Here is a 23,411-nt window from a genome sequence, read left to right as displayed (position 1 = left end):
CAGCGCCGTATGTGGACTGTCTTCGAACACCAGAGGGCTCTCCCGGTTTGATGTTGGAGACAGCACTTCTTCTTCGATAAGGGTTACGTCGGAGTCCGCTTTTTAGTTAACCATTTCTTGGTTGTTCCGGCTCCTGGGTCATAAACTTTTATTTAGCGTTCGCGGGCGTAAATTTTATTTCGCGGGTTCGGAAGAATTAATGCGATTCTTCACGCCCCATGTTGCCAGGCGCCATAGAGATCCCCGGGGTTCCAGCGGCTAGCTCAGGAGTCCATCGAACCCCGGATTCACAAAAAAAGAAATTCAAACGGTTGGAGTGTAAATAAAACACAGTCCTTCGTGCTCGTAACGTGATATTGTTTATATTTTACATTTTCTTAATTTTTAGTTTTACAAATTATATTTGGGATTTTTACAGTTGTAGTCGTCAGGTCCGTACCTATCGGAAAGGGGACGCTTACTAACCTCCTTTTTTTTCTTTCTTTTTAAATTCCTCGTACCGACGCCATCCAGCAAAAAAAAAGGACTCTCGTGATTGGCCAAATTTTATCGCGTGATCTTTGATTCGGCGAATCACGAGCCTGACCCTGGCGCCGGCGCGCGAGGATTTCACGCACAATGCGCGGCAAAATTTATTATATTTAAATCCTTATATTTAGTCTTAAAATTATCTCTTTCATCCATCATCATTTTTACTTTTTAAATTAAAAAGAAATACTTACGTGGTTGAGCAAGGAATCAGATTAGATGTTTTATGAAGCCGTTTCTAGAGGTCAGGGTTACGTTTCGACTTAAGCTACTAAATGATTATTTTACACCGGGAGAAGCCCGCCTGTAACAGGGGTGTATCAATATGCCTACCAAATTGGGTCATAAGACGTCAGGATTATTTTTATTACCTTCATAAATAAGTAGTTTTTGATGTTTTAAGAAAAGTCTATCACTATGTTCAATGACTGGCTCATGAAATATTGTACTTTATTACGATTTATTGAATATGTTATATGCCAGGACTCTGAAATCATTTCAATTACGAAATTCGGATTAAAGGTATAGTTTTATATGAAAAAATGTTCAAGGAGCTTTTTTTTCGCGAAAATTTCGAATTATCAGTGTTCTTACTAACAAGGTTTTACTGCATTAGATGTCACACGGTAATGTGCTAAATTCTATTATCACTGCGCGAGACAAATATCAAAACAGGACAGCATGTATATTCCAGCTAAGTATAATAATATGCAATTCTACTACAGATCGAGTATAGTATCATAATATATATTATAATGTAGTCAACAAAATAAATATTGATATCTAGTAAAAGAATTCTTATGTTCAAAATTGAAGCAAAAAGCAAAAATAGCTCGCACTATTCAATTTAGTCTAAGAGTAAGAGAGACATAGTACATTTCATATTATTTTTTAACAATTTTTTTTTTACCATGTCCGATCCTAATAAGAACATAAATGGGCCTACACAGAGTGGAGGTTTTTGTATTGACAGATTTTTTTTTACGAGAAATGGATGTTAGCCACTTGCTCAACCTATTATGTCCATACTCTGACTCTACACAAATTGAAAAACAATATGTGTACTTACCAGACCAGGATTCGAATCTGGGACCCATGACGTTATAGGCCGCAGCCACCGTAAGAAACCCTTGATCATGGTGAAAGATGAAGACCTACCAATCTAAAGTATTAAGAATGTGATGTTATAGAATAATAACTTATAATTCTATAAATTATTTGAGTAGCTTAGTATCAAAGTGGGACATAAGCTATTTATAAAATTTTACAGGAGACTCACAAACATGTGTGAAAAGTGTCCGTTTTTCATATAAAATACCAACTTTAAACTCAAAAATCTCTATGAAAACCACCGTTTTTAATACTATAGGTGGATTTTTTTAAAAGAGCATCACTTGCACTACCATAATCAATTAAAACATGAATTTAGTGGGAGGTGGCGTTTATCCCACTTTGATACCAAGGTACTCATTTATGGTTTGATAATTTTTGTTTTTAGATACGAATGTGTGTAACGGTGACAGCGGAGGCGGAATGTACTTCTCCAAGAAAAATGCTGACGGGCAAGAAACATGGTTTCTTCGAGGAATCGTCTCTCTGGGAGTGGCCAAGATAGATAAAGTAGCTTGTGACCCTCGTTTTTACACTATCTTCACTGACGTTGCCCATTACATTAATGAGATTAAAGACAGTTTATGACAGATTAATAAATTAATAATTAATTTAAAATTACAATAAGATAACTGGTATTATTACATATGGTATTTTCATATTGTGTATTATAAAAATGTCAGAAGTAATTCAAATTGTTTTTATTCTGTGTCATTTATTCAAGTATTTCTGTACAACACTAATAAGTTCTAGATCCGAGATCCTGTCTCATATGTGTACATCACTTATGTAGATTACTTGTGATGCATTACTATGGTGAGTTCAAGTAAAATCAATATAAAATTATAATAGGTGGCTTTACCAATTGAGCTATCTGCTAATTTCATACTAAATTGCGTTGATTGATGGAATTTGAAACAACATCTCAGATATAAAGTTGTTCAATTCAGTTCTACTCTCTTCAAAAGATTTTTTTAATAGGTATGTTTCAAATTATTTATGTTCGTTGATAAATGTTTTATTTTTAAACCTTGTGTAAATAAAGTATTATTATTTTTGTCAATTTTTATAAAAATACTGACATCTGTTTAATCAGGTAAATTTAAGATTTACTCGGATGATGTGAAAAATTCGTGAAGGACTCTTACGACAAAATCCAATAGAGATAAATTACTTAATTATGCGTGTTGATAATGTTACATGTTGCTGTCACAGATACCTACTGTATGATTCCTTAGCGCCTACTTGTAAATTGACATCAGGGTCATTGTACAAAGTAACTATACCTAACCGGTCCCATACCAAAGAAATTTTTTAATGCTTTTTTTCCTTATTTACTTCAGTGTTTGAGACAAATTATGTGAGATAGGCTGACTTTTCAGTCTATCATTTTCATCAATTTATTAAAACAATGTTTTTTATATCCTGAAAAAATAAAAAAATAACCTCAGGTAATTATTTATTTATATTTCATCATTGACCGGGTCAAATTCTACCAAATTTTAAAACCTAGCTGGAAAATGAGTGACCTATTCTGACAACAAAGGTTTAAGAGGGTGTGTAGTGTTACTAGAGGCATCTAGCAACAGTAGGTATATGGAGCAGGCAATGTATTATAATTTTTATTTTTATTTATTCACTTGAAATATTCAAAAATGCTTGTCATCTTTGAAAGAACTATTTTGGTTAACTTTGCTATTTAATAAAATGCATATTTTGTAACAGTTTTTTAGTTGTAATTTTAAGTTTATTTTGGAATTTTAAAAATATTTATTTTTATTTTTAATGTATTACCCTGTACCACTGCACTTTATAAATTTTACGGACCTATTCAATGGAGGTATTAATAATCTAATTATTTTCAATGAATGATAGACAGTAGATTTAATGATAATTAAGTATTGATCATATTATTATGTAGTCTTTTTTCAGATCATATATGTATTACAACCGTTAATAATGGCACAGCACTATATGCCCTGTGTTATTATTTCATGCATATTTTTTGAATCAGTAATGTGTCAAAAATTATCAGAAGTTTTATCTGAGACGTCATTAAATGGATCTAATATTTTGTATGACTACCCTTGCATTGGAGTTACCAATGTACTGGAAACGTTTAATCTGTCCGAACCGTTGACATACAATGTCACAATAGTTCCAATTGAATTTGAATTATTTGCTGAGCGAGTGAGGATAAAAATTAAATTTGATTCTTTGGCTGATCTTAAGGTAAACACATTTATAATCCCATTTTAAACCACTTATTATTAATTACCTGCAGTTTTATTTTAACATAGTATTTCTATCAGAAAAGAAAGTCTTTCTGAACAGCATAAAATAAATCGCTCCAGAAGAATGAGTGTAGGGGAGTCTTGCGTCATTGGTTGCAACCATCTGTTGTGAAGAACTCACAGCTTATCATAGATGTGTGTTTTTGTCATATTTCAAATGTCAATGTCAATCAATTTCAATATTATGAGTGAATCAATATAAACAAATTTTACATATTTCTATAAGATATTGGGGCGACCCACACCCATTTCGCTAATTGTTATTTTAGGACACCTTTAAATGAAAAAGTTTGTATAACACTGCTCCAGTCTACAGGTAACCCTCCTTCATCGCAACCTCAGCGAGTACGAATTCGTTATATCGCTATTGATTTTTAATAATATTTTTTTTGTCTCACACTTGTTTTGACATGTGTCCTGTGCCAGGAATCGTCACAATGAGTGTGGAATCATGCATGTACAATCTTTCTCGCTCGCTCACGTATAATAAAATTACGACCACGAGTGAAACAAAAGTAAGCCAATACGTCACAATGACAGGTTTTTTTAATTCAGAATAACATTAATGTTAAATTTTAAATTAAATTACATTTATTTTGTTATTTAGATTATTTATGTTTTATAAGTGCTTTCATAATATATTAATAAGATAATAATTCAGCATTTGCGGCTTATTTCCTTTTTACAGAACGTGTATTTAGTCGTATGCATTGTTAATATCTAATAAAAGTACTTTTCGAAAAATCGTGGGTTACGCCCTTTTTTCTAAGCACAGTCAATATTATAGTAAATTGTTTTTTTTTTAAATCCCCCATTGATTACGAAATTTTGCTTATCGTGACCGTTTCCAAAATGTTTCATCCGCGATCAATAATTAATCAATTACCTGTATGTTATTATACAGAACGATAGTTACGTATAACTAATGTGTACATATTTTTAGTAATAGCATTTCATTCTATTGATTTTATTTTAAACATATAAAAGAACAAAAGAATGTTGTGTTTCAGATTTATTTCTTTACAGCTAAATGATAATTCTTCTGCTATTTATGAATGAAATTCATATTGAATAGAAATAGAAATGAATAGAAAATCAACTAATAACAATTATTACAAATTAATTTAATGACAAATTATACAATCTTTTCTAGGCTAAATGGCTTGCATTTTATAGTGATTCATACTCGATAGAAGTATATTCCGTTGATCACGATAAGAAGAATCTTACAATAATTGTCCAGCCATTGTATACTGGATTACCTATTCCAAATGTGCTTAGCATCACTATCAATGGTAAAGAATTATGCGATAAGGGAGTCAAAAAAGTGAGTAAGTAACAAACTACACATATCAATCTGTGTCAGTGGGGAAGGGTGGAGGTAGACTGTACAGATCTGACAAAAATAGTGGGCACTAAACTTTGTCAGTCATGTTTATTTGTCTTCATTAAACTAAGAATAAAAATTGCAGATGATATTGGTTAGTTTTTAACATTCAATCAAACTCTGCCTAAAGCAAACTATAAAAAATTTTAGATAACGACCCTCGTAAGGCGCTGGCCTTTCATACGGATGAGTTTGATTCTCGGTGAGGTCACAATCAGTGGCGGCCGGTGGTCTTCAGAATAGCATTTTAGGTAGTGCGCAATGGTTTACCTTCTATAAAGAGAAGATCTTCTTCTTTCACCCTGTCACGACCCAGCATTGGGGCATAGGGCAAGTAAAAGTTCGCGCCACTTCCCTCGGTCCATCGCCAACTCTTGCGCCTCCCGCCATGTCAGACCTACAGCACGTAGGTCGCTTTTGTGGCACCGCTGCAGGCTGAGGGAGGGCCGGCCATGGCGACGGAACCCTTGAGGCTGTGCCATAAGGGTACGAAGTGTCACACTCTTTGGTGGCATCCGGAATACGTGTCCTAGCCACGTAAGGTCGTAAAGTGTCTTTTCATGATTACCTCAATCACCAAAGGCTGCCGTGTTCTCTTACCGACTTCTCAGAAGGTAAATTAAATATGTCTTTGTTTATTTAGCGAACAATGCGTTAGCCAAATAAATAACCGCTGATGTGTTTTTTTTATTATTTTGAATGTATTTGAGTGGTTTAGAAATAAACGCGGCAGTGTAACATGTTGGCGATTCATTAAATATGTTAACTTTACTGTTAAAAATTAACTCGCCAACATTGTTATAAAACAGAAACTGGCGTTTTTGTTTCTAGAGTCCTTCATTTCGTGCGCCGATCTAAAAGTGTGTAAAAAATTCTACACAAAACGCCATTACAGGAACGTTCGGCCACCGTTTAAGTAGTATACAATGACCTCATTGTAATCCTGTGCAAACTGAAAATCTATTTGGATCGCAATTGCTTTGCGCTCATGAACGGAGTATTGTTCATAATACTGCTACATGTTCTACTTCGCGAAGTGAGTGATACACGTATGAATAACAATGAAAAGTTGAGCGATGTCTTCAAAAATGCAGGCAGTGCGTAGCATTTGCATCGTATTAGAGGAGCCGCTGCTGGTCACAATACATTTATGTGATTTCTTTCAAAACCTGGGTGTTTATGATCGTTTCTCTTCTACTACTAAATACACACTACTGTCATTGGGCTTCATGGCCTGTGTAGTGTTAAAATCAATATAATATATGTATACCTATATATTTTTTTTCTTATTGTTATTTGATTTAATAAAATGCAATTTTTTTGTAGTACTTATTCCACTTTTAATCAATAAATTAGGACCGGTTTCGTCCGCCTCAGAGGGACATTTTCAACTGAATACATTTTTAAAAACAATATAATATATCAAACAAAATCCAAAGCGACAGAAATAATATAACAATATGTACATAAATTATCTGTCCAATAATACCTTCATAATAACAAATTAATTTAAAATTGTTTTCAGTGTTCAGTTTTTTCAGTGTTTCTTGTGCCTTGCTTTGCCACGCTTCAAAAATCTCCATGCTACCCCCCCCCCCCATACAAAACAAAACCTACGAACAATATTTCATAGTTAACTAACAAATTCTAGGAAGAAAATTATTACGATCCATGTGAGCTGCGAAGAGTTTTTATGTGAGATACTATTTAGGTCAATTTTAATCTTAAATCTCCACAGTTTGCGATATCAAAACGATTTCTTTTTTTCGGTAAAAAATCATTTACAGCGCTGATGCGCCGCATTCAATTAAATATTATGATGGGAATGGCAACAGTAATTTTCTCGGAAAGTCGTGGTTGCAATATCAAAAAAATATTTTCGAAAATGCGTTTTTTAACAAAAAAAAAAGGAGTACGTACCAAATATTAATGATTTGCACATTGCCCCCCAAAACATTCAAATTGCCCCATGTTGGGAAACACTGTTATAGATAGAAGAAATTTAATATTTTTTTTATTTATTATCGTTTGATTTAGGCAGGGTTTAATTGAATTTTAAAATTTAACTAACACATTTCGTCCGACCATGACCGATCCTAATATGATCATATGGGCCTCCACAGAGTAGAGGTTTATATTAACAGATTTTGTTTTTACGAGAAATGGATGTTAGTCACTTGCTCACCCTATTAGGTCCATACTCTGACTCCAAACACACATTTAAAATCAATGTGTATTTGCCAAACCGAGGATTCTAACTTGGAACCCACAACATTATACGATGACGCATTAGCAGCTCAACCATCGTGGGCATTTGTATTTACATAGTATCTTTGTTTCGTGTTATTGTCTGTCAACATTACAACATTGACAGGGTGCACTTTGCGCGGCCGGAGCCAAGACATAACGCATTTTTGTCAATCTTTCTCCCCATTCGCTGTGTTGGATCAGGCTATAATAGAAACGTTTCTATTTCACTCATGTCTTGATGAACAAATTCAAAGTAACATTTTCAATTGGGCCAGACAATTGGTGGGAGTCGTGGGTCTACTTGTGTAATTTGGATAATAGCGATGTGTTCTCTCCCAAAACTAATAATCATAATGTTAAAAATTAATGTATAAGTAGTGTGGCCAGACATCCCATATTCGCTAGTTGCCTTGTGATGGTTCATTTGAGTCACTTAGTCGCTAAACCTGCTCTGGAGGTTTTTTTTGAGTTTCGAGTAAATCACGATAAACTATTTTGTGCATTTATGATGATTTTGATGCTAGTAGTAGTGATGTTTGTATAGCGATTTAAACATATAATGAAAATCATGGTTTGAATCGCAACGTCTGATTGGTCGGTTATGTAGAGCGGATTTAGTGACCTGTTATTTACCCAAGAGCGGATCCTATCGATATAGCACATACGTACGTTCAAAATTAATTTTATTGAAAAATCGCACAGTGCGGATTTGGCGACTAAGTGATTCATTTATTCACAATGTTTTCCAATTTATTGTTAATAATGATTACAGGGTTTATGGAGTGAGTATGTGAAAATTGATACAGAAACGATCGTCAATAGGACGATTGAAAAAAGTAATTCATCAGGACGTTTGGCATTTAGCACGCACGGTGAAGGTGTTACTTGCGGAAGACGTATAATTCAGCATGAAGGGCTAATCGTCAAAGGCGTAACCAGTAAGCCCGGAGAGTGGCCATGGCATGCCACTCTTTATAGATTGAAAAACACTAATTACCAACCAGAATATATTTGCGGAGGAACCCTATTGTCAAAAACTCGAGTAATAACAGGTATATTTATATTTGGGTGATGGTGATGTAGCACGTTAAAGTGTATTGTCAATACGACTAGTAGTAGTATCTCAAATTTCAAGTTCCGGCTATGAATTTTCAAATTATCACAAACCGCTTTGGTTTGACAAAATATGTGCTAGAAAATTACAGCAGAAACAAGCATAGTATAAATTTAATAATGTCTAATGACACTTATAATATACTATGTTTTATTATTGTGCGTATTTTATCGATTCCAAAACAACCTTATGGTCAATGTAAAACTGACTTCACCTTCATCGACGGTGGCCCAGTCCTCCCGTGGATTCACATCAATATTGAGCGGGATCTGCTCACTGTTTTTAATTATTGTTTCCTCTATATCAGCGGTTTCCAACTGGAGGTCACGACAGGTTATATTATTATGAAGGATCGCGACGCAGTGCATTTGTTATAATTATGAAAAAAAAAATTTAATATCATAAATTATTATACTAATTATTTTCATTTTAAAATAAAATCACAAATATAATATTTACAATAAATAATGTTAACAAATAGGTACCATATTTGATTGAGAAATTTGAGCTTGTCAGTAAATCAAAACAAATTTGGATTGTCGATAATAAATGATTTTTGTCTATTTTTCTGTGTTTTGTTCTATAGATCTACCATCATAAATTGGCATTTCAGCGAGGGCGCTAGTATGACATTGAGAATATTACCATAACTAACAAAAAAATGGTAATTTATAATTTTTTATTGGTAGTAGATTTCTGTACAAATATTATGCAATCCATAATTCGAGAAACATGTTGTAAAATTAAATGGCATTTGTAACAAATTTATCCTCGATAGACAATTTTAGTTTCAAATTCGACCGGCTGCCAACTTACGATGGTAGATCTTTAGTGACAGTTATTGTAAAAAAACCTTATTCGCATAAATAGAAAGATTCAATTCACTATTACATTGGCTTGTACCTTTAATCTTTTTTTCATGTTATGTAGATACATAATTATTCACTTTTTATAGGAAATATTTACCAAGGCTGCCCAGTTTTGAAATAATACGATAGTATATTATTAAATATTTTTTTGCTCAATGATGTCATATCATTTTTTTATAATTTCCCAAGTGCATAAGGTCAAAATGTATTAAGTGGAATGGGGGGTCGCAATATAAGGTTTCTTTTGAAATGGGTTGAAATACCAAGACGGTCGGGAACCACTACTTGTCCATCGCTGCAGCTTTGTCCTAAAATATATCTGACTATTGCTTCGTAAATAGAATTAGGTAGCTCTAGAGCATGGGTGGCCAACCCGAGGCCCGCTGGGTGTCAACTTGTGGCCCGTGGAGCAGTGAGAAAATAAAAATAATATCAAATGCTGCCGCTAGATGTGCTAATTTCGCAAATTGAGATTCGATTTTCGCTCAAGATTTTAAAAAGCACCGTGTACTTTTTGCTGAATTTGCAAGGCCATTCTCCGTAGACGTGAATTTATTACCGGGAAATTTACAAATGGAACATTGTGAAATATGTTGCGATGAATAGTTAAAGGAGAAATTCCATCAGGTTGGTTTAGAAGAGTTTTACAAAACATATTTGGACAAGGAGAAATATCCTGCATTTTACAAACATGCTCTAATGATGAATTCGCTATTTGAAAACACTTACACGTGTGAACAGCTTTTTAGTCGGATGAAGGATATCAAATCCCGAGTGAGAACACGAATCACTGATGTGCATTTGGAAAACTGTTTGTGTGTAGGAACAACCTCACTCGATATCGATATTGATGCACTTAGTTCTGCCAAACATAATCAAACTTCTCACTAAAATTTATTATTTTTATATTATTTTGTTTATTTTTTTATTATTTAAAAAAAGTCTAATCTAATAAATATGTTTGATTCTCATTTTTGTTTTATTTTATTACCTAATATATATATTTCTTTTTTGTTTTGTATAATAAAAAAATCGGTTGTGCGGCCCGGTACGAAATCTCATTTTTAGAATCTGGCCCGGCTGCTGAAAAGGTTGGCGACCCATGCTCTAGAGAATGGCAAACTACGGCCTGCCAAGTATTTCTGTGGGCCTCGTGAGCTTAAAGATTTTGCTCGAAAAATGTTGGTTACTTTTGGATCAACATAATATGTGAAGAAACATTTCAATTATGAATATCAATAAAAACTATTTACAATCAAGCATCACCGATGAACATTTACAAGCTGTTTTAACAACCATAACAAAATAATTAACAGCTGAAATTAAAAATCTTCTCATTAAATTGTTGGCTATTAGAGAAACATATATTTTTTATGTTGAAATTTCTTTTTCATGATAGTAATTATTAATAATGTCTAAAAATAGTATTTTACTTGCGGCCCGCTGTTAATTTAAGGCCTTATTTAAACCAAGCGAGCGAATATTCGTTCTTTCCCCACTCCAGCGAAATTCTACTGACGTAAATGCTTTTTGGCTAGGAGTGGGGGAAGAATGAACATTCGCTCTCTTGGTCCAAATGCACCTTTATATTCCTAATGTGGCCCTTCGTCCAAAAAGTTTGTCCAGACCTGCTCTAGTGATATATGAGTATGCTGACAAAATACTGTAGGTACGAGGGTGGGTCAATAAGTCCTTAGAAAAGCCGACAGGTGGCGCGACTAGTACTGCAAGCGGTTTGTTTTCATGCAGTGGCACTACCGATTCAGTATGCTGCGAAGTTTCAATCAGATTGGTCGGGTTGTTGTGTGTTTCTCGTACATTTAAAAAAAAAATTTGCTTGTGGAAAATGGAAAATGGAGAAAATTGAGTTTAGAGTTGTTATTAAACATTTTAATATAAAAGGGTTAACAGCAAAGGAAATAAAAAATGAGTTGGATTTAGTTCACGGCATATCTGCTCCTTCACTTGCAACTATTTATAACTGGTTAAATGAATTTAAACGTGGTCGTACATCAACAAAGGATGAACCACGCTCAGGACGTCCTGTAGAGGTGACTACACCAGTGGGTCTATTCTATGCTTATCGACCGCTAAAGTGATAAAGTGAAAAATATTATCAAACTTAGGGTAGGTTTGTATCAAAATATTAGCACTTATTGTAACAATTACACGAAGCCGGTTTTTATTGTTGCAATAAGTGCTATATTTAAACAGCACCTATCTTGCTGCTGTTAAAATATCGCACTTATTGCAACAATAAAAACCGGCTTCGTGTAATTGTTACAATAAGTGCTAATATTTTGATACAAACCTACCCTAAGTTTGATACTATTTATCAATTTAGTGTTCGATAAGTATAGAATAGACCCACAGAAATGATCAATAAAATCCACGATATGGTGTTAAGTGACCGAAGATTAAAGTTGAGTGAGATAATTGAGGTTACAGGGATCTCAAAAGGTAGCGTCATTTCTATTTTACATGACAAATTGGGCATGAAAAATATTTCTGCAAGATGGGTGCCGCGTTTGCTCACAGTCGACAATAAACGCAGTAGGGTGGTGGCCTCTAAAGCCCTGTTGTCGCTCATGCAACGCAATCCGGATGAATTTTTTCGTCGCTTTGTGACTGTAGATGAAACATGGATACACCACTATACTCCCGAGACGAAAGAACAGTCAAAGCAGTGGATTGCGAAGGCAAACCATGTCCAAAGAAGGCGAAAACCGTAAAATCAGCTGGTAAGGTTATGGCTACTGTATTTTGGGATGCACGTGAAATTATTTTCGTTGACTATTTGGAAAAAGGAAAAACAATAACAGGGGATTATTATGCATCTTTATTGGACCAGCTAAAAAACAAAATTGAAGAAAAACGGCCTCATTTAAACAGGAAAAAAATCCTCTTTCATCAGGACAATGCCCGTGTTCACACATGTTTACGATCAATGGCTAAAATTGAAGAATTGAAGTTCGAATTGGTCGACCACCCACCGTATTCGCCAGATTTAGCCCCCCCAGTGACTTTTTCCTTTTCCCAAACTTAAAAAAATGGCTAAGTGGACAACGTTTTTTTTCAAATGAAGAAGTCATCGATCGGACAAATGCTTATTTTGAGGACCTTCCGAAAACTTATTTTTCTGACGGTTTAAAAAAAATTGAGAAACGTCTAACCAAGTGTATTGAGCTCCAAGGAAATTATGTTGAGAAATAAAAAAAAAATACAAAAATAAAATCTGTTTTAATGCTTTTTTCTAAGGAATTATTGACCCACCCTCGTATATAATAAAACTCATCAAGTGCAATTTTATTGTTTATTATTGCACCATGAGTTTTACCCCTGATATGACAATAAATTATTCATTGTAGGTAAGGAGTGGTTCAAAACTCACATAAAATAATCCACAACTATTATTATAAAAATAACCAATAGATTATAATAATTCAAAACCAGCAAAAAAACATAAACCATCTCCTTCACACCGAACAAACTCAATTCTTTTGCTGGCGAATCTAATCGTTACCCAAATTATACAGAACAATATTATTAGACCTTTACATTATCAATAAACTTTAGCTGGACACTGCGTTGTTGAAAATGGAGCAGTTCTATTGGCGCAAAGGATGCTAGCTTCATTTGGAAAAACCAATTTTCACGGAGACGATATTGGTATTCAAGAAAAAAACGTATGTATAATGTTATATATTGTAAACGAATGACTATAAGTCAATTGAATTTAATAAAAGCAGCCAGCAGACGGTCGAGTGGCATTTCTTAAATATTATTGCCAGATCTAGTGTTTGCCATTCATTTTAGACATGTTATAGATAGAAGAACATTTTTTATCTATTATGGTTTGGTGGGTTTAACTGAGTTTTAAAAACTAACCAACACCATCTGCAGTCTGTTCCTTAGTTCAATGAAATCATATCAAAGTATAACTGACAAAGTTAAATGTGTACTGTATGTTGGATCTCTGCAGCCCACCTCCATTCTTCACCACTGTTATTTTAACATACTTTTAGCTAGAAAATTGGATAGTCAAATCAATATTCGAAATATTATAAAATAATCTTAATCGTTTAAAAATATTAAAATTATTATATTAATATACTTAGGTAGGTACTTACTTATTTTTATTTCGCTATAACCTTCATAGGTGTTTTGAAAACATCATCGACCAATAATTAATATTGATTTAAAACATTAACCAGATTAGTCATAGGTGATTAGTTTTCCCTGTACCTAAAGCTTTTTTATGAAATCATCAAAATTTAATGTCTTTTCCTAAGGTTTTCCAGATATTAGTACATTGGCAATTTGAGCGGGTGAATCTCACAAATGACTTGGCAATTCTAATTCTCGCTACTGAAGTCACTTTCACCGATTACGTACAACCGATATGCTTGTGGGATGCGACAGATGCTGACCGAGGAAGTATATTTTGGAAAATTGGATATGTAAGATAAACCTTTTTTTCAACCTGATAAATTTGCTTGCTAAATTATTGTTATAAGAAATTGGGTATACATAAAATATTTTTAATAACATATTCCGGTAAAAAGTTATTTTATTCTCCTAAATTATTATGTATTAATATTTATTTTTATAAAAGTAATACAACTGATTTCAGTCCACCATTGATTTGTACTTGAATAACTTGTAGGAAATTATGAATATTGATTTCCAATTCTGACATTCAGTTACATCACAAGTCCAAATAGTGGGATAACAACTAACAAGGAGAGCTTGTTTTGTTTTGTATCTTCAAATTGGAGCCTTTCATAATCAGTCAATCTACTAGTCTACTGAATAAATATGATTTTATTACGTTACAAAATATGTGTTACATCCACAGGTTGTAGGATGGGGGGCTACAGAAGATAGTAAATTCTCTTTAATGTTAAGACATGCCACCATGTTAGTCCAATCGGATTTGCGGTGCATCCATGCCAATCCTGGATTCTATTCCAGATTTCTCTCTGATACTACATTCTGCGCTGGTTTTGGGAACGGTAAGTAACTACCTAATTAGATAACAAACTAACTACTGTGACCATGCCCATGATGATCAGGACGGATATCACGGTTTATACTTATAGGGTGAGATACGTAGAAGGAAAGAACTATGCATCGCCGTTGAAGTAGGTACCTAACATTGACAAAGTCAGAGAAACAACAACCACACCATTTATGAAAAGATATGATAAATCTTTATCCTATCCTATCTTATCTTATCTTACATAGTCTACTTCAGATTACTTGATGATGTAATGTTTTTTCATTATACAATAATAGAATGCACTCATGTTTTACGATGAGATGCTAATAATTTTAATGTATTAATATTTCAGTCACTAATGCCATCTTGTAAAAATCTTTACCATCAAAATCAGTAATGACTGAAATATAGCATGTTGCTCCATTTTGTTTGATATTTTATATTATTTATAACAAATAACAATATTAATTCTTTGATTGCCAACCATCGGTTGACTTTAATCAATCAACATGTCACGATATTATTGTCGTAGATTATTTTATTACTTTTGTGATCAGGTACAAGCGTCTGCAGCGGTGACAGCGGAGGTGGGATGTATTTCTTCAACAAAGATGGTGATGGGCAAGAGACATGGTTCATTCGAGGAATTGTCTCTCTGGGTGTGGCCAAGACGGATGAAGCCGTCTGTGACCCCCATTTTTACACCATCTTCACTGATGTCGCCCAATATTATATTATTATGTAATTAAAGACAGTTTATGAGAGGAGATTGAATTTTATCCAAATTTTTAATAAAACAAAATGAATTAATGATATCATAGTATTCCATTATGCATTATAAGTACACAATGATAATATATAATCAGCGACATTAGAATTGTCAATGAATTAAACCACTTGCTAGAAATGGAAAAAAAATTTAAAATTTTTCAGTAACTCTGGTTATTTTTTGGTTACTGCATTTATTTATTTAGTATGTATAACTCATTGCAATTGACTGTAAATTCAAATTATTCAAAAGGGAACACAAACTAATAAAGCGAGTCAGTCAAAATATTAAAGTTTTTTAATACCATAATAATACAGATTGTAATCATATCATTCTTCGCACATACAAAATCGTCTTGTCTATGACACAGCCTTAAATCAAACCTCGTAGGAATTTTGTAACTGTCCCCCGCACACAAAGGCTATGCGACAGTGACGGTTGCATGCAACCTCTAGAAACATCAATAATTCAAACCGGTAAGAATAGGAGATTTATGGCGACTGGCAAGATTGACAGTAGGATTAGAAATGTGTAACCGCAAGACCCGAGGATATGCGACATGCGGTCCATGTCAAGTGAAATTTGTTGCTTATGACACCAGCTGTTTTTTTTTCAAACTAAAATGTCACATTCAAGCAGTGTAAGGAGTTACATTAAGTTACATGACAGTTGTGTTTTGTGAATACCAACAAAAAAAATCACAGACATATTCGACGTGTTGCAGTCGAGACAAGTTTAGATGTGAGACCTGACAAACGTTCAAATATTTTTGACTCAGTAGTGGGATATATGTAAAGGGGAAATTAAAAAAAGTGTAATAAACATATCTATTTATTGAAAATTGATAGGAATCAGATGTGTCTACACATTCAAATGTTACAAAATATTATGCTAAAAAATGTGCAACATTGCAACATTGCAGTATTTATTTATCACTTCAGGAAATGTTCACTAACATATTTTACATGCTTTGACTAAATCACATGTAAAAATCAATTCTAAATCATTAACTAGCACATACTAAACAAATTTTGAACACAATGATTATTTAGAACCAAAATCTGTTATTATATCATGATTATTCACGGAATAATGCAAAAAGGTGTAAATAATCCCTAAATCAACTATTCAAAATTTGTATAAGAAAAAATATATTGATTACGTATTAAATTGATTTGGTAAGATGTAAAAGCATCACTAATAAATTCAATATGTTGAGAAGATTGCTGTCAATTGACAGACAACGGTGGAACCGACATACAGTACCATCAGGGATAATTAATATAATGTGAAAATCAATTTGAAGTTAGTTTCTGAATACTTTACTTAAGGTTTCTTAAAATTACTACAACACTTAAAATAATCGCTATTTAGATTTATTATTCCCTTTAACAACACAATACTTTAATATTATTAGGTACATTGTACGTTAAAAAATTTAATACAAATTTTAAAATTTTGTATAATTGTACTCAGACATGAAATGCAAAAGTTTGGATTATAAAAATGAACACATTAATTTATTAAAATTTAACAACTTTTAATCTAATCGTAGCAACATTATTTCTGTGCCAATAATAAGTTAATTGATTATAATTAAACTATTTTGTAAGCGAATTACGTTTCTGGTCATTTTAAGCGGGGTCCAACAATCTAAGGTGTTGATAAAGCTTCATATTATATTGTGATAACATAAAATAGGAGGGTGCAATATTTCCAAGCCGTGTATAAGAAAAAAAATCAAGATTGATTGCGACAACAGTGTAAAATCTGCTGAAATTCAATGCAAAAAATATTCCATAGAGCCAATTTTAAATATACGCAGACAAAATTTTGTCATAAAGCGACATTGTACCATATTCAATTGATTTTAACTGGTATAAAAGATTTAAAAGCAATATTCCAGCCCCAATTAATAAAATAAAGTACTACAATAAATGAATATGTAATGCAATAAATTATCTTACCTATAAATAAATCCCTGCCCACAAAATACCATAGGGTAATTATCAATGAAAGAATATCAATAATACAAGAGTGAATCATTAATGATTATGAAACATAGATATACCTTCGTTTCAATAGTTAGTTATGTATTATATGTATCAAAGTAATGAAAAGTGATGGTGAATATTATATTGAAAGAAAAATACTGACACGTAAATGTGAGATGATTCACATGTCTAAATCAAATATAAGATCGTTTTTGAAGTTCACTTCTTGATATTTTCCTTTGAGTCCGTTTTTATGAGTGAAGGAGGGGATGTTGCGGACCTTCTGGTGCGCTTTCCGAGCCGCTTTGAAGGCCGAGTCATCTTTGTCCGTTTCTCCATCGTCAATGTCACTGTCCTTGCGATGCTTTTCACTGTTTCCGTTGCAGTCGCTGCTATCACTCTTCATGAACACCTGGAAGATTGCAGTCAATTTTTTTATATTCTCACCTTCATTTCAAACACCTATATTATATTTTTTACTGTCTTTTTCTACTCTGTATATTTTCCAGGTCACTACATAATACAGGTACCCCCCCACTACCCCCCCACATTGATCGCAGGGGATACGTTTCGGACAAGATTACGATAAACGAAATTATGTGACATAACTTTATTATTATAATTATGTAAGTAGGTGAATGAGAAAGATCTTGAGAAATATTTATATGGGTGATATGGGTGTGTTCCTGGCTATTCTTGGCTTGTGGCACATGTTGAAATAAGTGCAGGGCAAAGAATATTATTAAAAATCTATTGCTATATAACGAATTCGCACTTGCAGGTGTCGCGATGGACGAAGGTTACCTCCACAGTGCACTACATGTCATTCATGTTGTAAATGGGAACTAATACAGAATAAAACCATATCTACCACAATATTTCATCGCAACCGACAGATCTACCGATTTCAGGTTGTAAAAGAAAACATTAGACACAATATTGAAACACTGTGCACAATGAGAACACAAAAAAGGCAGGGAGGGGTCTACGGTGTCTTGTCCACCTAAATTCACCTCACGTAAGAGGAATATATTAATATCGGAAGCGACTCGGTTCTCTGCTATTGCGTTCTAAATTAACATTACAAATGGCAGGTCAGTTTTCCACCTCGGGAGAATAAACTATTGATGCTTTCGATTTCTTAGATAGTCATCAGGGTCACATAGAACATTAGCAAAAATGAAAGAGTTCTTATTTACACCATAAGGAGGGCAATAACCATTTTTAATGAAATCGCTTCGGATATTAGTATATTCCACTTACGTGAGGGTGAATTTGGGTGGACGTTGTTTTATAAGTTTTTAAGATAGGGTCTATCAAAGTTCACTCTGTGTGCTTCCATCTACTTTTTTATTTTTGTTATTTTATTTTATTTTTTTTTTATTTTATTTCTTATTGTATTATTAACTCACATTTCTCTGTATTTTTATTTTAAAAATTATTAACACTTATTTTATGTCATGTCGTGAATGCTTTAAATTTATAATTTGTTATGTTTATTATATGTAAAATAAATACATTTGAATTTGAAACACCACACACAAGTCGGAAAAAATATATAACCAAATACAGATCTCCGCTAATAATATAATTTATTAATTTACCAAATAGCCGATTTTAAAATTATCTGACACAAGAAAAGTACAATTTTTTTTTACCTCATCATGAAGAGCTTCCGTTGAGTCCTCATCTTCGGGATCGCCTTCGCTGGCCCTCCTCTCCTGCGCCCTTTTCTTGTTCCGCTTTTTCCGTTGGTTCTTTGATTTCTGTCCCAAAATACTGCTGTTGGATCTGTAAGCGATAAATGCATTATTACAATTTTTAATGTATGTAGATTTTATTTATGCTATTATATAGCAAACTATAAAATATTGAATCATAAAAAGGCAAGTAAGCATATTTTTACGACCAATAATGTCACATTAAATGTAAGCCTTATCAGTAGGTAAACTACTATCACAACCTACTATCTGCTTTTCATTCACACATACATTCAAATATACATTTTATAATTTATTTTGGAAGTAAACAAAGTGTGATGAAATTAAAAAAAAATCATAATAACCACATAGTACTTAGGAAGTAAGAAGTGTATCATTTTGCTATAAGGCCAAATATATTTTCTCATTCATTATCTTTTTTAATTTTCTCTATATAAAAATAATAAAAAGAAGATAGGTAAGTATGTTATATTATGTAATTACATAATATATGATAATTTGATAATACATATTGCATTAAATGAGCTGGAATTTAAAAAGTGCTTGTATTTCATTTGCCTATATTAGGAATAACATAATAATAATAAAAACAATTACAAAGAATTGGAAACTGGCCCATTTGAAACTGAGCTTTGTGACCTACTTGCATTGATAGATATATTTACTTTTGACTACTAGGTACTTATTCACTTTGTCTCTATTAAAATTAATTTGTTATTTGAGGCGTCTATTATCAAAAACTGACAAGTCCACATTTGGTCAAAATCTAAACATAGAGTAGATTTTCTATATGTAATTTCACACAGTATAGGTATTACTTACTCTGTGGAGGCCCATATGATCCTATTAGGATGGAACATGGTCAGAAAAAAAACTCGCAAAGTGTTCGAAAACTTCATGCTTTGGGAAATAAATAAATTACAAAGATACGAACAAATACATTGACATAATTGATGTACAATTGCATTTTGCTTATAGTTATTGCAATTAAGGGTATATCTGCAAATAAAGCCAGGCATATTGGTAGAGAATAAAATATAATGGAAAAAAGAAACTAAAGTTAAAAGCAATTATTTAAACTTGAAACACAAAAATGTTGAAAGTAGAATTATCAGTATTTGGAAATAGATGTTTCATTTCCGGTGTGATTATAAGCCTGGTCGCACATACAAAATCGTCTCTGCGACATGGCCGGCAACTGTATTCCGCCGACACAGACATGACAGTGACGTCAAGCGGCTAGTTGAAACGAATGACTGACTGAAAAGAGCAGCATCTGCACATGCAACATTTTGCTATTCTACATGCAGCCCATGTCGAGCGAAATTCGTTACATGCGCCGAGCATATGATTTTTTTATCAAAAATTTTATACCGATGCTGTGCGGCAGACAAAAATGACAACAAAATCACACCGACAAATTCAACATGTTGCAGTCGAGATGAGTTTGTATGACTGGGCCAAAACGGCATACTAAAGTACTTGCTTAAATTAGATATAAAAAACATTGTAGATACCTGAATGTTTGTTTCGCTATTACATTACTGAATCTCACAGTTTTCTTAAGACTGGATGAGTCTTCTTCAGGTATGCAATCGGCAGAACTCAGGGAATAGGAAGGAGAAGCGTACTCCATGAAGTCGACACTTGACTCGGAGTAACTCCTTCCTATGCGTGACGATCTGCATTTCAAGATCCCTTTGAAGCTTCCGTTGCTGGATGCTATTCCTGAATCATAGCTGTTTTCTTGAGCTCTCTTGGGAATGATATTAATATTGTTGGCGTTATCGGAATCATGTTCTTCCGTTTCCGCAGCATCAGCGACCGTGAGCGATATACTCATCTCATTGTTTCCTCTCGCGGATACTTCAATGATCGGTTGGACCGATTCCTGGCAGATTTCTGACGGTTTTGTAGCAGGCGTCGCTTCAGTGACCGGCACATTAAGCGATTGCTCTTCCAACTCTTTTTCCGTCAGTCCGATTGAGTAATGATCGGGCATGTTGGCGTTGATTATTTCCACCTGCATCACGACGTTATTGTCCCACGCTTCAATCTCAGGTTTCTCGCACTCAAATTTAGCAGGAAATTTTAGAAAGAGGGCGTGATGAATCGGAAAGAAGCCTGCGCCGACGGAAGAAAATTTCAATTGTATTCCGTTGTTTTCGGAGACTGTCTGAGATTTTATACTTTCCGGATCAACGTTCTTAACGTGGAGAGTGAATGCTATAATATTGTCTAACACATTACACGTAAATGGAGGCATGGAATAAGATAAATCGGGGAGGAGGAAATCACGAGGTTCTTTCACAGTAGTCCGATATCCTTCACTTTTACAATCATTTTCTGAATTCAGAGAATCAGATATATCCGTCACGAGACTGTGAGACTGGGAATTATCTTCGTCACTAGCGCTAGGTGAATTGCTATCGCTGTCGACTCCGCTGTCTTCTCTCCGCCTCCACGTTATATCCATCTTCTCAGGAATCACTGGTAAGCTGATGATCAAGATGCGTTTGCTCAAGTCGAATTTAGCAGAACCGGCGTTGTCATCGACCCGGTAAGGCAGGGTCAACTCAAGCATGTAGCGAGCGGGCTTTTCGGATACCAGAGACAAAACTTTATCTTTGACATCTAAAATCGCTTCAGCTGACGATGACAGCAATGGCAGGTTCACTTCGATGATGAGAGAAGAAGGTATCGCACTGTGCTTCTTCGCGTCTTTTTCATACGTAAATTCTTTAATGTCAATATCTCTACGCTGTTTGATGACATACTTTGGAACTGCGTATCCAGAAGTATCGATTTTTTTCTGAATGTTGTTTGTTTTGGTTTGACTGACATTTACTGCAGTGGCAATTGGATAATTGCGCTGCGGATATATTTCGTCAAGCAAACTAGGATCTTCTGCCGGTTTTGTATCCGGATTAAAATTGGGGTTAGGTTTTCTGACAACCGCCGCTACGGCGACTCCTTTATATGAAAGCTTGGGAAACTTTATGTTACTTCTGTCGAGACTGACGCTGTGGTTCGATTCCACCGCATCGCAAGCGGTCTCGTTGAGCATATTTTTAAATTGGGCGTTTTTCTCAGCCATGCGCAGTGTGTTTGGATGAAAAACTACGTCGTAAACAACGCAGCGATTCCGCTTCTTATCGAAATCGTCGTGCGGGGGTGCTATTGAAAAGGGGAGCTGCCAATCGATTCCTCGCTGACCGCCCTCCCTTTTAATCGAATACGAAGGCTTCGCGATATTTTCATTGGTACACACATTTATGAAAGCCTTTTTATCGCCACCGACACTTGATTTGATTACATAACCGGGCAACGGATTTATAAAAGTCACGTCGACACCACGTTGTTTTTCTAGCTCGGTAATTTCACATTGATAGAGAGCACGATTCGCCGGATCCTGTATTTCTTCACAGTATTCTGACAGAAGTTTCCTGAATTCTTTATCCTTTAATGCATCAGAGAGGCGATCGATGTCTCCTTGAGTGAACTCGAAATCTTTTTCACGCACCTGCGCTGCCATTTTATGTATTATGGAAAATTTTGTTTGCCTACAATAATCAGCTGACAAAACAAACGAGGAGCATACACGTAGCCGGCTAAATCTGGAACTTTCTATTGGTCGACAAATAACAAATGGCTGCAGCTTCCTTGTGTCACGTGACCTCAACGACAAATAGGGGTGCCAAAAAATGGTCGTGGCTCATTACAAAAATAACCGTATGCATAATGCCATAATACAACCTCACGGTGACACCTGACCCATCCTTAAAGTCGTGGATGCAGGCTCAAATCTCACATTTGGCAAAAAAAATTCAATGTGTGTTTTGATACAGAACAAATATTCACTTTTAGGTGAATGGATAAGAACCATTCCTCGTAAAAAAAATATTGAATACATATTATATTCGTTGTGTGGAGATGACTATGTACTCCGCTTAAGGAATAAATTCGTCATTTTACCATTTTTAAGAGGTAAGTTCAACTTACTACATTATTATCCGGCCATACAAATTCAGCGGTACCCTATAACGGCAAAATAGGTCACATTATAATATCACTTTCAATGAATCGAAAAATTAACCAAGTTTGGCGGAAATACGTAGCAGCGAAAGGGTCAATAAGGTAGCTGTTGAATAATATTATATGGTAGGTATTCGCATGGCGGTGAGTTCACGTCGTTTGTTGATTATGTAGTTATAACGGTGTCCTAACATTATATTGAATTGTCAAAAGTATATCTCGCCACGGACACGACAGAAGAAGAAGACTATTATAGCATAATCGTGTCCGTGGCGAGATAGATTGTTATCTAAAACATGGGTTTATTTTACTAAACTACGTACTGAAAGAAAGTACTT

At 34.2% G+C, this 23,411-nt stretch overlaps 1 protein-coding gene across 1 annotated transcript; it reads right to left on the bottom strand.

Moving 5' to 3' along the window:
* Positions 1-15,603: 15,603 nt before the first annotated feature.
* Positions 15,604-22,608, bottom strand: Nop17l (PIH1 domain-containing protein Nop17-like). The gene is made up of 3 exons (XM_085958424.1): positions 20,556-22,608; positions 18,976-19,108; positions 15,604-17,729 (listed from the first exon to the last, which is right to left on the bottom strand). Exons 1-3 carry the CDS (start codon positions 22,571-22,573, stop codon positions 17,499-17,501), a joined length of 2,382 nt encoding a protein of 793 aa, XP_085814550.1. The 5' UTR covers positions 22,574-22,608; the 3' UTR covers positions 15,604-17,498.
* Positions 22,609-23,411: the final 803 nt, after the last annotated feature.

Source organism: Rhyacophila brunnea, unplaced genomic scaffold (genome assembly GCF_057557595.1).
Source record: "Rhyacophila brunnea isolate RB1 unplaced genomic scaffold, BYU_Rbru_1.0 scaffold_7, whole genome shotgun sequence".
Classification (NCBI taxonomy): Eukaryota; Metazoa; Arthropoda; class Insecta; order Trichoptera; family Rhyacophilidae; genus Rhyacophila; species Rhyacophila brunnea.
This window is presented reverse-complemented; position numbering and strand designations above follow the sequence as displayed.